We start from the raw sequence: 17,535 nt of genomic DNA on the forward strand, positions 1-17,535 counted from the left end.
CCAGTTACTTTTAGAAAAGGCAACTTGTATGGACCCAGACAAGTTGGTTAAATTGGGGGATTCTGGTGCTGACCAGAAATAATAAGTTTCAAGGACCTGAGAATGAAACCCATGTCTGCATGGGCATCATTGACAAATAGCAGAGAACAATAATTCTACCCCATCAAATGTTTGATGTCAGTTATAGATGTTCTTTCAGACATAATTAAAATAATAAGTTGCCTTTATAGGATATAAGATCCTAAGTGTTATTCAGAGTGAGTGAAAATTTAAGGGTAAATGTAAATGCCCCAAATTATAATGAAGGGGAAAATTCTGTATTTGATTCATCATTTCTAACAGAAGCTATTGGTATAAACCAAGAATTTATATTTAATTTAAATCAATATGTAACTAGATTAAATATCTAAGTATCCTACTTTACTAAAAGCACTGTATTCTTTAACTAAAGGTAAAAAATGTTCATGAAATCTCAACTATAGTAACAACCATTTTTATCCTTTCCCTTTTCCCCAATTATCACACTTAATTATTGAAAAAAATAATTGAAAGACTGCTTAGCTCTGCCAACATGATTAGGTGTAAAACTATAGGAAAGTTCAATACCAAATTATAATTTATGAGAGGAAGAAGGTATTGGTTATTTTATATGGTTCATGTAATTATCGCCTACATTCAGAACAGAGTAAGATTTCTAAAACCATAATATAGTTTTAACACCTAAAAGCTTTTCTTTAAAAACTACTTACTTTCAAACAAATAAAACCAAAGTATCCAACATATTTTTAAATTGTCATTGTGCATTCAATTTAAAATAAGTTTGAAGACATGAGGATGATGAGATGATTACATAGTGACTCAAAACACAGTATCTTAAAAAGTTTGCATGCTCTTCATGTTGACTCTGAAGTCATCAGTTAAGGTGAATTGTTCAAGATGACACTCTCTTTTCTTCCAATTCAGTGCTGAGTACAAGAGAAGAACTAAGTATGTTCAGAAAAGCCTTAACCCCGAGTGGAATCAAACAGTAATTTATAAAAGTATCTCCATGGAACAGGTATGCAATGATTATTTTCTATGTGATAGATTTAGGTAAATGCAAGAAAAACAATGCCAAAATTATGGAAAGACTGCCATCTCTATCAGTTTTGCCATACAACCAATAAAGATTAAATAAGAAATAAAAGGATTTTGTAAGAAATGTAGTCACTGAAGGAAATGGATACAGGTCAAAGATACAGTGAAAGGAAATATGCAGAGTTTGATGAAGCTGTCAAAAAACCAATGAATGAAAAAAAGTAGAATATTTTCCTATGATTGCTTAAAAATTTTAAATATATCTATAGATTGAATCTTATCTATCCTATTTTGAGAGAAAATATTTTCCAACTGCCAACTGGCCATATGTATTTTTTTAATTTGAGTACTTTCTTAATTTTTTTCTAGTTATTTTGAGATATGATTGACATATAACATTAAGTGTACAACATAATGATTTGATATATAAATTATTGCAAAAAATATAGGTGGCTATGTGTAGACTTACATCAAGAATACAAAGAAAAAGAAGATTGAAAGCATAGAAATATATTATCCCACCAAGCAATATTTCAGGAACTCTTCTCTAAATTGAGTCCTTTAAAGAGTATTTGTGGGATTAAACTGTACTGAAGACATAAAGATGTCTATTGTAAAGAACTATCACCATCACAGATATGTTAATCTAGTCAATGTGTCTGAAAATCTTCATGTCATAAGTTTGTATGAATAATAGGAAGTAAACTGATAACTTATAAGGAAGTAAACTAATAGCTTCTTTTCAGAAGGAAAAGAATATTAGCAGAATAGGAAAAAGACATCTGCATGAAACAATTTATAAATGAGTTCTTAGATGAGATTTATTACTTGTCTTTTGGAAGATTTATAATTCAACTATGACGTTTAATTCATGTGTAGTCTGAATTCTTAAATTTAAATTCACCTACAGAATTAAGACAATGCTATGTTTTTGGCAATTATTAAACAGAAAACTAGAATCTAGATACTTTCTTGAAATATCCAAAGCAATTTGTAGCCAATGAATTCTGTGGATTTAAAGAGTTTTTATAAATTTTGCTTTCTATTCTTTAAAATGGAAGTTGGGAGTTTAATTAACAGAAAGAAGTAAAAATTGTCGTTATTTTTTTTTACGCAAAACTGTAAGGTCCCTCATGATCAAACACTAGGTTACACTACAAAAATCATTGACATTTTATATAATGTTTACTATAACCCAACAGTTTTAAATAAAACAAAGTATTTTTACATAAATGGAAAGAGTTCAAAGAAGTAAAATAAATGTTTATTATATGCGAATAATGAAAAATTTTGATAAGAAGTGAGGCTAATGACATTTTGATTTGGACTTTAGCTCAAGAAGAAAACACTGGAGGTGACAGTCTGGGATTATGATAGATTTTCTTCTAATGACTTCCTTGGTGAGGTGAGTCTCTAATTTCTTTTTCCTTATTTATTTTCATTGTAAACTACCAATAAAAGCTTGATGTGAAGCAAAGTTTTTAAATATAGATAACCATTTCTGGATAAAATGCTTTTGTCAGTATAATTTATTTCTTGATAGTATTTGAATGGTTAGGAATGGTCCTAACTTTAGCACTTTATACAATTCATAGTTAATTTGCAAGATCATGTATTGTTTTTTATAGAAAGCTATATAACCATACTGTGAATCCAAATGATTACGTTACAGATATGAAATAAAAAGTTATTGTAAAATGAGCTGTAATACTTAAAATGCATTTTCACATTATTTAATTCCAGTTCCTCTGATGTATAAATGATTTGATGTGAAACAGTGCATTCTTATTTAATTTTTCCATGAAAATTTTCTCAAAGTATTCTGAGCTGTAAAACTAGCAGCAGGAATGGTTTTATATATATTCATAAGGAATATAACCTAAGTATAAAATCTCATCAACTTGTCAGATCCTGTGACTTTTTTCATCAAAAGTACATATTTTGTTTAGTGCTCTTTGCTTTGAGCAAAAGTTATGAATTAATGTTAAAAATAGAGGGGAGGGATTGGGGTCAGAATAGGGGGATTGCAATTGTATGGGGAATATAAAAATAAAATTTATTAATTTAAAAAAATAAATAAAAAAAAAAAAAAAATAGTTATGTACATAAAATACAAAACCTAAAATATATGATATCCTATTGACAGAACAAAAGAAAACAGTTGTTTAGTATAGTTGACTGAGGACTTGTTTAGTTGCTGGATTTTGTACCTACATTTCCCATCAGAATTAACCATTTGACCTTCACCTGCAGGTTCCATGCTGACACATCCACCTGACTAACCTTGATCTTAGGAAGGACTACTCTAGGTTGTCGTCATGTATTCTGATGTAATGCCCCATTTCAAAGATTGACTTAGTGAAGTTCTTTTAATATACTGTCTTCTTGTGCTTACATGAACTACAGTATAAATCCAAAAGGCTGGTTTTCATTCTTTATATCTCATCAAATCTAATATGCCAGCAACTGTAAAATGCACCATGATTTATGAATCACTGTGAAAGAAAAAAAAATAGTGCCAATTAAACTATGACACATTGCTTTCTCACCATCAATTGTTAGTCATGGCCCTATTTCAAATGTGAAATAAAGTGTTTTAAAATAGAAGAAATAAGTTAATAATTGCAAATTATCCACTTTTTCATTTTGTCCTCCATGTAACTAAAATTAAATAATCTTTGTAAATGCTAACTTTAGTTCATGAACAGGTTGTGACCCTGCCTTTTCACATCATCTCCAAATCATTAAATTAATGATGAAAGATTTTATACAGTTCACTTTAACCAAACATTCATTAATCATCTAGTTTGCACAACACACTGTTTACAGTATCAATGGTGAAGAAAATAAGAGGAAGATAGCCTCACCATTCTCAACGACTTTCCTATGTCCTTAGGCTTATATCTTTGGATAAACTTCAGGTCACAGAAAAAAGTAATGAATGAATTATAGCTCAATCCATAAATTCTATTGATGATTGTGCTCTTTTTTCAGGTATTGATTGATTTATCTAGCACATCTCACCTCGATAACACTCCTAGGTGGTATCCTCTCAAAGAACAGACTGAAAGCATTGATCATGGGAAGTCACATTCCAGTCAGAGCAGCCAACAGTCCCCAAAGCCATCCGTCATCAAAAGCAGAAGCCATGGTATCTTCCCTGACCCATCCAAGGGTAGGAGATATTTCAAGTAGAAAACGCTTTTGTCTATTTGTTCACTCAATGTCTTCTTGTACGAGTGCCTGTGTACTTAATATATTTTGAAAGCTTGAATTCTGTTGGAAAATATTGAATGTAATATCATGTAAACTGTAGTGGATATGAGTTAGGAGAAATGGGTTTTAGTTTCATATCAGGTCCCTAATTAGGTTCATGACTGTGATCTTCACCACTGACTCAGTTTTCAACATAATGGAGGTGGTCAGGCTGTAAGAGCCATTGGGTGTTTTTCAGCTCTCAAAATCCATGATCAGGGGGCCTCCCCGGTGGCACAGCAGGTTGAACACAGAACTATGAAGCTGTCCACAGCCTCTGCAGCAACAGTTTGATTCCCTGCCAAACAGGGAGATGCCCATATGGCATGGCAGACCTCTCCTGTCTCGCCTGCTGCTCCCTCAGCAGTGTATTTTGGTCCTTCTGCCTGTTCTGCTCGGGTGTATCTTCTGTATCTCGGGTGAATCCTCTCACCCTCCTGTGCCTCTAGACTGTACCCCAGTGCTTGTATATATAATAAATATTTTTTAAAAATCTATGATCATATGATTTTATAAAATGCATTGAGATATTTAATTTTAAAATATTAAAATCCTCATCAAGTCATTGATTAGACATAATTATCATTACCATTTAGACATAAACCTCTGTTTAAACTCATTTTTTCATATAGTATATGCATAATACATAGCATATATAATTTGGTGTCCTGCTTTTTACTTAGGCCAAAAATTTTGCCCATATCACCAGAACAATTGGCATGCTAAAATATATCAACTCATCCTTTACTTAAACTTTTCCTATGGTTTGGTTCAAGCTAATTTTATGCTTTTTTTGAAATTATTATTTTATTAATAGCATTGTCATATGCTGGGTTTAACAATGTTACATTCCCATTAAATGAGCCTTTTAAAACCTGGGGAAGCTTATTACCAGTTATCTTACAACACAGTAATCTTCATCATAAACTGAGTTACTGCCTATATGAGATAAGCCCCATGTAGTGTCTTACCTAGTGGTATGGAACTATTTATGTTTTAAATGTAATTTTTTTATATTAGGCCTACGTGTGGGCTTCCTTTTCTCCTCAGAAAGCACATCAGATTGAAAAAAGGCTCTTTGCACGTTAGATCATAAGTGCATGCATTCTAGGAGATAGAAAACTGAGCTCTTGTCCAGTAGGCCATTGAGTTGATGTAATAAGCTACCGACTTCACTGAGTGCCAAAGATTACTATGGATGAGTTTTATATATCATTTATGGAATCCATTTAGTGCAACTCTGTCCTGATTAATATTCTGGAAGATCATAGAATAAAGACTCTCTCTCGCTCTCTCTCTTTCTCTCTCTCTCTCTCTCTGGCTATCAAGACCATGATCTACAGTCTAATTACCATTTATCCTAGTGACTCACACCTCTCCACCCAGGATTCACTACATTTTTACTAAAAAAAAGCCTCCTGTTGCAGTGTTAGCCTGTTGTCTCTTACCTGATCCCTACTAGAATTATCAGAGATGCTTGGTGAAACTCTAAGTTAATATATTCATTTATTTGAGGATAATTAGAATGTATTCCTCTTCTCAAGCTTATCACTTCTGAAGACTATCATCCTTTTGCTTCTCCTCCCCCAACTTGTTTAATCACATCACTGTTGGGCGAGCAGTTACATAAATAAGCCAAAAAAGAAACAGAATTAACATAAATCTTAGACAATTTCAAATTATGTGTAAACCGAGCTCAACCGGAGGAATACTGGAGCAACTTGATCTTACATTTTACCCTTTTGTGGCCAGACATGCAGGTTCCCACCATTGAGAAATCCCACAGCAGTCCCGGGAGCTCGAAATCCTCCTCTGAAGGCCACCTCCGCTCTCACGGACCGTCTCGCAGTCAAAGCAAAACCAGCGTCACTCAGACCCACTTGGAAGATGCAGGGGCTGCAATCGCAGCTGCAGAAGCCGCCGTGCAACAGCTCCGCCTGCAACCAAGTAAAAGACGCAAATAAGTTCCTCAGCATGGCAGCTTAATGTTCATCTGTTGCCTTTCCTTCCTGCTGTCCTTTCCTGTTTGCTTTCTGTTTTTGGCATACCTTGCTCACTCTGTTCTCTGTCCTTTTGTCTGTGTAAGAATAGACTCAGTACATAAATATGCTCTTTCTTACTTAGATTTTTTTTCTTTTAATTTACATAGACTGCAGTAAAACTGGCTGTTTCTCCTTTGTCTCCACTGTCCATCCAACCCAGCTCATAGTATTTGGTAGCTGTGTCTGTGATGTTTGCAGGAAACACAGTGTTCGGTGTGTGTTCTGTTTTTGTGCGCTTAAATATATGTTAGACTACAGGAATCATAAGCACAAGTAGCTGCCGATTTTCCAGGCATTACAGCAAAAAAAGCACACATGGAGACATTTCCACGACATTAGCAAAGAGGTTCTCCCAACTGGAAACACTCGAAAATTTTAGGCAGAACAGAAATGTGACTGAGTGAGGTTCTGTCTAGAACCTTGGGGAAAAAGCCATTTCAAGCTAGTGCTTAAAACCTTTAATAAATTATGCATGTGAGACATTGTAGCTTTCCATGTGGGAAACTTTCTAGTCTTTTGGAAAAAAAATCTGCCAAGAAAATCATGTTTCTTATATTCTCAAAAAAAGTATATAACATTAAGCTTATGTGATGAGGCAAAGTAACCTCATTAAGGAGCATTGGGTCCGTTCTGCGGGATCTCACTTTGTATAAAAGAGAATTTATAGGGTTTTTTCCTCTAAGCATTAGAAATATTCTTTGAAAGTCAAGATACCAATTAAAACTTAGCAGTCCGGCCATCTTAATGCTATATTTTCATTTAAATGTGAAAATTTAGTCAATTGCTAGAACTATATAAAAACTTCAGTGCAGAGATCTTACACGTGTAGATACACTGTTACTTGCAAGAGGCATTGGCCAGATAATGGAGACAGTTCCATGTTCTCCCCATCTCCCAAAGTCATCATTGCCTAAGAAACAGCCAGTTTTAACCCCCTTTAGTGCGTGCATGTGGTGTCATTTTGGCATTTGAGAGCACTACTTATTTAAATTCAGCAAAAGAACACTTCTGTTTGCATGAATAACATTTAAGCTGGTTCCATCTGAGGATACATACTCTGGGTTTCCATTTCACCCACACTGCCACAGCAGCACATAAAAGCGGTCAGTCTAATCATGCCAGGAAGCAGCACAGACACAGCATAGCAGGAGTCCTCCCCATTCAAAGAACTCAGTCTGATAATATGCCTCCACCAGCCAATGGCAACCAAGACCAAAGCCAGCTAGCCCTCAGGAAGGTGATGTCTGATGGACCAGTCAAGCCAGAAGGAGGTGAGCAGAAAGGCGCTAATTCAAAGCACACAGCAAGAACATCCCCCAAATTTAAAGTCCTCATCTTTTAATTTTTAGGGATTGTCTGATAAAATATGTTTATCCACTTTTTAATGTGCTTTTGTGGGCATGGCATTTCAGGACTTCATCATCACTGTGTAAGTCCCAAGATCAATCCCATAATATATTGACAACAGTGATTTGTATTTTTCTATGCTCTGGGCATCTTTTGACTTTTGTTGGGAAATAGATTAACAGTATTCATATTGCAGAATGGAATGCATGCTACTAACCTAATCTGTTCAAGCATGATTATAAATATGTGCATTGTGATAACGTTTAAACTGCTCACATTCAAGTTAGCCTACCAGTTGGAATGTAGATCAGTTTTTGTTGCATATTATTTCAAGTGTATCTTTTAAAAATTCAGTGGATTTTGGAAATTCTTAGGGGGAAGTAAAGGAAAAATTGTTAATGCACTCATTCACCTTTACATGGTGAAAGATCTCATCCTCAAGCAGACATTTTCCACTCATGTTTCCCTAGTTGTTAAGTGTATCAGATGTGTTGGGCATGTGAATATCCAAGTGCCTGTGTAATAAATAAAGTATCTTTATTTCATTCATAAACTCCTGGGTTCTGAGCCATTGTTATATGATACAGCTTAAAATGAGTGTGTCAGTCTTTGCTTTCTCATTTGATTCCTTGCAGTAGAGTATTTATAGTTCTGCTCCGTTGCCAGTAAGAGCTGTAGTATAGAACATTTGGGAGCAGAACAAAGTTGTATGTCAGAAACATTCTAAGATAGATAGAAAAATTATCACCAAATAAAAGCACCAGTGCTGACATATCCATGTGACTGAATAGTGGGGTGGGGCTTCTCTAGGCAATGCTTCCCTGTTTCTCCCACATCCTACCCCCTTCCCAATTTCTGCATGCTACTAGAGAGAGGAAGACCAGTCCTGTGATCCCTTGCTCTGGAGATGTATCTGAACGTGACTCCATGGCTGTGTTCAGAATGGAAAGCAAGTTTCTGTCTGTCGCGAACTTAATCCCAACATTTATGAAGTTTTCCCCGAGGAAGAGCGCCACTGCCAGTGATAGGAACCACACGAGAGTGATTGTAAAATTACCTCCAAATTTAATCCAAAAATATATATATAATAGAGCTGTTTTTCTAAAATAAAATAGTTGTTTTGCTCTCTTTAGCCCTATCTAGCCCCCAAATACTTGATTTATGATTCCATAAAATTAAAAGCTAGTTATTACTCCACAAAATTAAAATTATTTCTGCATTTCCTATTGCATTGCTCAGAAAACTGAAAACCTTAATGAGTTTTTTTTACCAACTAATGGGAGGTTCATGGGTAGTGGAAGATGTAGGTGCAGTACTGAGGCAAACCACTGGAACTGAGCAATTAGCTCAAACGTTATGATAATTCTGAATATGGGTTTCCTTGATCCGGTTTATAGATTATCAGCATAGCACAATTACCCCTTTCTAGTTATCCTTACTATTTACTTTCCAAATTCTGCCTCTCACTTTTTCTTCTACCAAATAAGTTCAGTTGATTTCTTCCTTCAATTATTCCATAATTATAAATGTTGTAGTAGTCAAATGCTTCCTTTTCACACTGTTTCACACTCTTTTCAATTATTGTGATCTAAGTATTACTATATAAAACTCTGTCTGATTTTTTTTATATGTAGTTAAGATTTTTTAGCAAAATGTTTTTAATCTCTCATTAGACAATGCTTTAATGGGTATTCTCATAATTGTAAAATGCTATCGTTGAATTTTGAAGTCTTTATTGAAATTATAGTCAAAAGAAAACATAGCATGCTTTCTTGTTCAGTTGGCTTTAGTAGATATAGTGTTTTCTAAAATATAAATACATATTTTCCAGTTAGTATATATGTATAAAGAATATAATTCAATCATGCATTTTGCCTAGCAATAACAAACATATTGTAGAATTAAGCTTATATAGAATGCCATATAACTAATGAGAAGCTTAGAGAGAAAAATTGGTAAGACATGTAAACATATAAAGAGCCAGCAAGTGCCTGTTCACTAACTATAGAAATAAGTTTATTAATTTTAGGTGTTTGGATACAAGTTTACCATTTAAAATCTCACAGTGGAGTTTCTGTAATCCCATTTGCATTCTAAAAATAATGCTCTGCATTTGAATAGCTCTTCACATTGTACAAAGCGCCTTGTCATCCATTTTCTCATTTTATCACACCTAGTAGAGGAGGTATTCACAGCAGATATCCTTATTCCTGGCTTATGAGTGAGCAATCAGAGTTGGAGGGCCAGCATGACTAACTGAACATACAACTAGGAATTTTCAGCACCTGCAATATAATGTGTTATTATTCTAGGCCTTTGCTTTTAAAATACAATACCTCCTTGAAATCAAACTCTCCTAATTTCAATTAAAAAAAAAAAACATTGTCATCTACTTTTTTGTATTTATCATTCACAGTTTTACAAATAATTAGAAGTGACTAGAAAGACAATTCTGACTTGTTCTACCTACATGAATCTCTTTTCAGAAGGCTGATAATTAAGCTGCCCCAAACCATGGAATCAAAACCTTCCCACTGAACAAGTAAAGTGTGGCTGTAAACAGCACTGTAGAGGAGACTGCATGTACATCTGTAGTCATTTCTCTCAACAGTGACAATAGTTTCCCTAAAGAGCTTCTCAAAGATATTTTTGTAAGCATCTCAGCAGATTTCTGTTTGATGTCGCATAAAATATAGGTCAAGCAAGAACTATAGAGTGAGCCAGTAGGAAATCTTTTATCTCCCTCTCCCTACTTAAGGAACCTTAAGAGAAAGATTAAATAAATTATTCCAGACCATACTGGTGCCTAAACAATTCTCAGTATTTAGAAATTCCCAGAAATATTGCTTTTTTTTTTCCCCCCAAGCCAGTTTGGGTTGGTTGAACACAGATCCTGACATTTCAGAAGGTGACACCAACTAAGGAAAGAGAGTTTAAAAAATAGTTGGCTTTTTAAAAAAAACAATAACAAACCCCCCAAAAATTAAAAACATCTTAAAACCTTGAAAATTAAATTAGTTGACATCTAATATGTGCCATTTTAAATGCAGGTGTAAAATTCCTGAGCTGCTTTTATTTGATACTAGATTTTCTGTGAGTTTCAAATTTAGAAACCGGTAACAGAAGGTGAGTAGAAATATCCCCCCACCCTGGGTAATAAAATAAGAGCCATTGGAACAAGTGAGAAAGGTTAGGTGAAAAGATGAATCATTTACTAAGTTGTGTGGGGGAGTATGATTGACAGTTCCCTGGTGTGGCTGGATTGTGGGAGAAATGCCTGAAGTTGCTTCCACAGACCTCTGCTGGAAACTCCACTGTCAATAAGGCTCATTTGCGGCACCTGTCCAAGAAGAGTTTCCTATCCATGTGTTGCTGAGGAGAAGTTTTGCTAATCATTGGGTGGGAGCTACCCTCTGGGGTGGATGGTAGTGGGGAGCTGGGCTGGAATGCATGGTGGGCCCCGGGAGTGGAGGAATTGTCGGTTACAAAAGGTGGTAGCTCATATAGGTCACTTTAGGTGAGGAGGAATTTAGCATTCTCTATTTCTGGAAGAGGGAGGGTTTTCCAAAAGGAAAGCAAAGAGAAATCATAAAAAAAATGAGAAAGTTTATTTGGAGGTGAACTCTTCTGTAACATATGTAAGTGGTTAATAAAAAACAGATTTCATATCCCTCATTTCAGTGTGTTTATGCTAAAGATGAACATCTTTTAAAGAATAAAACCTTGGGTAGTTTAAAATAAAAAGAAAGTTGAAGCTCTAATGATGTGAACACAGCAAGTATCCAACAAAATCTGAGTGAATCAAATTGGATAAATTTCAGCTTGCAAAGTTCTGTGCCTGTTTTTCCAGGGGTGAGGATTTTCTTTCTTTCTTTGTAAAAATCAAAATGCTAAAGCTTTGTTTTTTAAGAGTTCCATATTTTCTTAGAAGGATTGATTATGCATTTTCAAATCTTTCTGTTGTCATTTAACATTTATTCCCAGAAATATCTCTGCGTTCCACATAGAGTCACAGACAGTAGATGTGTAGCTCTGACCAGCCCTTGTTAACAGACCGTCATTCACAAAGGTGAACTCACTGACCTGCCATCTTTGGGTCCTTTTGTTCTTTTCCAGTAGTAACCATTGGTCTGCACAAAGCCATCCACATAAATTGTGTCTGCTTCACACTGGGGGTTTATGTTCATTTCATCTGACATGAATAGCAAGACCAACTAAGCTATGTAAGCATCAATTTGACTTCAATAGTGTGCCTTTGTCAAAGGATCTAGCCATAGGCCTATGTAATTGGATGGGACTATTAATACATGATTTGAAAAGAAGAGAAAGGCCTAATTTTTAACATGCCAAAGTCCGTATTTATCTGTTACATCTTTAACAAAGTTAAACTTAATTTTTTAATGCACATTATTTTACTTTGGGCTGAGCAAATTATTTTCAAGAAAGTTAATTGATCAAATCACCATCAGGGAGTAGGACCCTGAGGAAATGATACAGGCAAGTAAATGCTGATGGAGAAAAGAAAAGCAATGAGAAGCAAGGAACATGGCAAATCTTATGAGGACAAAGTGTGGGACCCTGGACAAAGGGTACAATCTTAGCATGGAGTTGAGAATGTTTTCACCTGGGTGGGAAGGACCATGGAGCAGGAAAAATGCTTATAAGGAAGGATGGGGGAATGCCAAAGGCATTATCTGGCTGCTTAGCAATATTGCTGAAATCCAGCTATCTATCCTAGAATTACTTGATTTTTTTCACTTTTCATGCACGTGTATTACATTATGTAAAACCAATCTACCTCACCCATTCTCCATTGTGCAAGATAATTTGGGGGGGAGGGGCGACATACGGGTGTGGGAAAGGATGAAAGGATTCTTCATGTGTACTGAGCAAACTGTGAAAATATATTTGATTTTTATTTTATTACTGTGTTGAATGTGTAAATATGTAATTATTGAGGAGTCAAAAACAACACTTAAAAGTTTTTTTTTAACATTTATGGTTTTAAATTAAAGCATCAGAAATACAGATGTTTTATTAGGATGTTCAGTTTATTGTATGAGTAAGATTAGTCCAGATATAATTAAAATTTTTGTGTTTCAGGAAACTGAAAGATACGAATTAGTTAAATTGATTGTTGAAGAGATATATAGTCAAAATATTAATGTTATAAAAATATTTATGTTATAAATGAAATAAGATCAGGTAAATTTTTAGGGAAAAAAAGTTTGATAAATTAGGAGCATGGGTTCCTATTTTAAAAAACCTAAGAAACACAGAGGAATAGAATTTCTGCTTTACTTTTTTTGTTTTGTTTTATGTTTTTTGTTTTTTGTGGGACCCTCGCCGGTGGTCAGGGATCAAACCTGCACTGCAGAGGCTGCGGGCAGCCTCACAGCCCAGCGCTCAACCACTAGGCCACCAGGGGAGGCCCTCTGCTTTATTTTTTCTCAAAAGAAGACAGAAATAAATACACTTCCCATTAATACATTTCAAACTCAAAACCACATTACTTTAAGTTCTGTAGGTTACATTACATTTTATCTGACTGCATATAAAATGAATTTAAAATCTATATAGAGTTTTCATTTTTAGTTTGTTGTAAAGCATTCTCATTGCTAATGACAGAGTAAATATTGCATTACTACTTTACCTCCATATATTAATATAAAAAAAGACAAAAGATTGTGAAAAGGGAACCTCTTTTTTGGAAGAATTTGTATTATTTTATGCCAGTCAACTATCATTATTTATTCTGGGTTTTTATGTACCATAAAATAGGGTTTTTTCCACATATAAAAGATTTTTTTCATATATAAAATAGATTTTTTTCATATATAAAAGGAAATTTTATGACATAATTTTTAATTCAGGCCATAATACCTCTAGAGTTATTCTAAATGAAACGAGTTCTTTAGACATTTGGAGAGATCAATAAGCATATTAAGATCAATGATAAATCTTTTCAAGAAAAGTTAACAATTTGGTATTTTCCTATATAAAAATAAAGCAAAAAAAGGTATAGAATGATTGTCATATATAAAATAGTTTATGATGGCTTTCAAAAAGTACTGGTGTTAATTGCTTTCTCTCATTTTTACAGTTTAGTACTTCATTTCAATCACTGTAGACCTAGACCAGTAATTCTCAGAGTGGCTCCACTGACTTCTGGGGGTCCTAGAGACCTTTCAGGACTCAACAAGATCAAAGAATTATCAAGAATATGTTTTTACTTTTTCATTCTCATTCTTTCTCAAATGTACAGTAGTTTTTCTTTGTTTACCTGAGGTGTCATGACATCATTGCTTTGATGGCTAGTGGAATATGTGCTTGTCAATTATTTCTAAATGTTCTTAGTTTTGCATATGATAAATATTAATGGATATAACCCACAAGAAACAAAATTCTTGGGGGAATTCAATAATTTTTAAGAGTAAAAGCTCAAATCTTTGAGCCACTGATCTAGATATATACACAAACATAATTTTCCAATAGCCAAAAACATTGCGTGATTTAGTTTCTTCCAAGTATAATTACCATGTTTGTCTTTAAATATTATATGCCTTTAGTACCTTTCATATTGCATTTCAGAACACCTTTCCTCATCATTTGATGTTAATTTATAATTATTAAGTCTGATAAATGATAATTTTTCATTTCATAATCATATTTAAATATTTTATTAGGCATGATTTGATTAAATTTATGATTATATGTCCATATTCATTATTTCTTACTTTTTAAATTTTACTGGTAAGTTTCCTGTCAGCTTTAATCAAGCTATTTCCAACCAAAGATGGAGAGAGAGAATTATAAAGGTAGGATTTATTTTATTTGTGTGCTTATCTCAAAGATAAAATTTATTAGAAAAACAATTATTTATAAATTACTTGTTCCTTTTGACTTCTGTTGCATTACCTATACTACTAATGCTATATAATGCAAATTGATTGTGTTGGCATAAATAGCAATACAAAAACAGAAGATCATCACTTTGAATTAAATTTCGGGAAAACAGGTTTATTGTCTCTTCTCTAATCCTTGATTAGTTAAATTTTTGAGAGAATATTTTGTTCCAGAATCTCTTCAAAAGTGTTAGTGATACTCCAGTGAATAAGATAGACAAAAATCACTGTCCTTATGAATCTCCCATTCTAGTAATGCTTGTTGAATAGCCAATTAAAGATATTTTGGCAAAATTATGAAGAATGAGAAAAGTGTGAGTTTTGTCTATCTTCAAGTGAGATTAATAAAGAAAAATTCTAGCAGTTACTAACTAAATATATATGCAACCAAGCATCATCATATTTAGAAATAACTAGAAATTATATTTTATTTGTTTTGACTATGGTGCTATTTCATAATCTGTATAGGCCATTAAGGTATTACTAGTTACAGGAGAAAAGTATTAAAAAATATACTTGAAGGCAGGAAGGTTAATGAAATTACCTAGAGTTTAGAGACCATGGTACAGGACATGGGTTTATCCAACAATTGTCTACCCTCCTCTTTGCTTGTCATCATTGACTACGTTTGAAAGATACGAAAAAAAAAATCAGTGTTTAAAGTAGGACCATTAGACATGTATATGAGTATGTGAGTAATTTGTATTTATTTATACTGGAAATGTATTATTTTGGACAGGATATTTATTATAAATCAAATTATCTGGTTTCATTTAAGGACAATATCCGTGTTATCTCAGTATTCATGATTTGGGTTATCAGTTTCAGGATTATATAAGACCATTTTTCAAAAGTGACTATTTTTATAATTACTTTGCTCAAGCAAACCTGCATGTTTTCTAAAAAAAAAAAAAACTGCAAGTGGAAAAAATCCTTTTGTTTCAAGGGAAAGAAATGAGTACTGAAAAATTAAGATTTGCCCTTGAAAAATTCACGTAGAATGTTTATTCTTTCAGATATAAATCTCCTTGACATTAATCTTTTAAAGACAAAGGTCTTTACTGTATTGTAGCAATTGTGTTAGCATTTTTAAAGCACAAAACCCAAAATTTGGTACTTGATATATTTGTTCTACTTATTTGGACATAACTCTAATTATAATCTAAATGAAGTGTCTTTCTAAATTTTCATTAGTGATAATGTCTTAAACTTTTTCCCATTATTTACTGTGATATTTTGGTTCCCACATAAACTGTATCTATATTAATGTCTCCTTCTCCAACCAGTTCTAAAGCAGTTGCCAGTTCCTTTTAAAAGGGAAACATACTTAAAATACAACTTTATAACATAAATGTAGGTACTACAATATACTGAGACATGACACATTACACTAGGTAAGGAAAAATCCTCTTGACCATGTTATTAAACTAATTTTGTTCTCAATTCCAAACACATGTATACCTGTTCTACACTCATATTTCTAATCCCTGATGTACTCATTCATCCTATATTGTACAGAGCTAGAAAGTAAATGATTATTTAGTATAGGAAACACTTGAACGTTATTTTTGGCATTAGATAAATACAGATTGAATTGCACATTAAAATGCCTTGAAATAAAAGTCTTGAAAAATTCAGTCACAAGACCAATGTGGATGAGGGGAAAAAGTGTGAACATGATTAAAATAGCTTTCCCACCTTCCCTGGGAATATAAACAGAAGCATTACATCTCCAAACCCCCTCTCTTGAAGAAGCTATTATGTGAATATGAAATATCTTAAGGGACATATTTTGATTTTTATAAGGGAAAGAGAAACTGCAACATCCTATTTCTCAAAGTTTGTTATAACTTGTGCTGTCTGTTTATATCCATATACACCGATAGGTTGTCATTTAAAAATACTTCAGAGACAGACTTCGTTCCACACCCCCACCCCAGTCTCTATAAATGACTGGTGCAGAAGTCAGCCCTCAGCCCTCTCTGTACTCCATACTTTTACTTGTGAGAACTTGTGATCAGAGGGCTTGTGAACCCCCCTAAACTTGACTATTGATGCTAACTATTCCACTTTCCTTTAATTTTTTCCAGATTAGATAATGTTATCTACTGAAGTAATCTAGACCAAAGCTTCTGAAGTCCTAATAAGAGGCAACATCTCTTCTTTAGTAATTCCCCTGAGCTTTGATAAACGTAATTCAAGGGAAAGTCTATCAAACAATGCTTATAACAGTGGAATTTAAAAACTTCAAATCAAATGAACAAGTGGAGTAAAAATTGAAAATCTCTTCAATAAAAAATAAAAGCAATAGCAATAAAAGGGACAGGCGGTTAAGTGGAAAGAGTGAAAGGCAGGGGAAAATAGAAAATATCACTGATACAGAAACCAGGTAAGTTAAAGCTACCTAAGAAAAAAATATGTTCTGCAAATATATAATTTCTAAAACAACTACGTGGTTATTTCAACGCCACCATTAAACTATTAGAATAAACAGAAGATTTAGTAATTGACTTCTGAATTTAAAATCTCTAGATTGTATTTATAAGATATTAATATATCAGTGAAGCAATCTGGGAAATTATGAGCAACCTATGTAATCAATTGTTCCTGAAGTTTTTGAGCTAGACCAAGGATATAAAACCACTGATAGAACATCATGGGCAGCAACTGAATTCTGGTAGATGAGTATATCAGCATGTTTTAGTTTTGATTCTTTCTCACATTCATTAATGTATGATCTGAAACAACTCACTTATCTTTTCAGAGGTTAGTTTTTCTATAGGTAAACTGATAGATTTAGAGCAGATTATCTTTGGAATCCTTACCTGCTTCTAAATTGCGTGATTCCACAAGTGTGTAGGATTCTGATCCACGGACTTTGCACACAGTGCTGCCATCGTGCGGTGGAT

General features: G+C 33.7%; 1 protein-coding gene across 1 annotated transcript in view; it reads left to right on the forward strand.

Annotated features, from left to right (window-relative positions):
- PCLO (piccolo presynaptic cytomatrix protein) overlaps positions 1-17,535 on the forward strand; it is a gene marked incomplete at both ends in the record, with an annotated part of 281,873 nt that overhangs the window by 234,172 nt on the left and 30,166 nt on the right. Inside the window, 4 exons of the mRNA XM_084230265.1 lie at positions 964-1,057; positions 2,411-2,482; positions 4,072-4,252; positions 6,085-6,279. Coding sequence (XP_084086391.1) covers positions 964-1,057; positions 2,411-2,482; positions 4,072-4,252; positions 6,085-6,279 — 542 coding nt within the window. The remainder of the gene's footprint in view (positions 1-963; positions 1,058-2,410; positions 2,483-4,071; positions 4,253-6,084; positions 6,280-17,535) is intronic.

The sequence above is a fragment of the Talpa europaea genome, assembly GCF_964194135.1.
Source record: "Talpa europaea genome assembly, chromosome: 3".
Classification (NCBI taxonomy): Eukaryota; Metazoa; Chordata; class Mammalia; order Eulipotyphla; family Talpidae; genus Talpa; species Talpa europaea.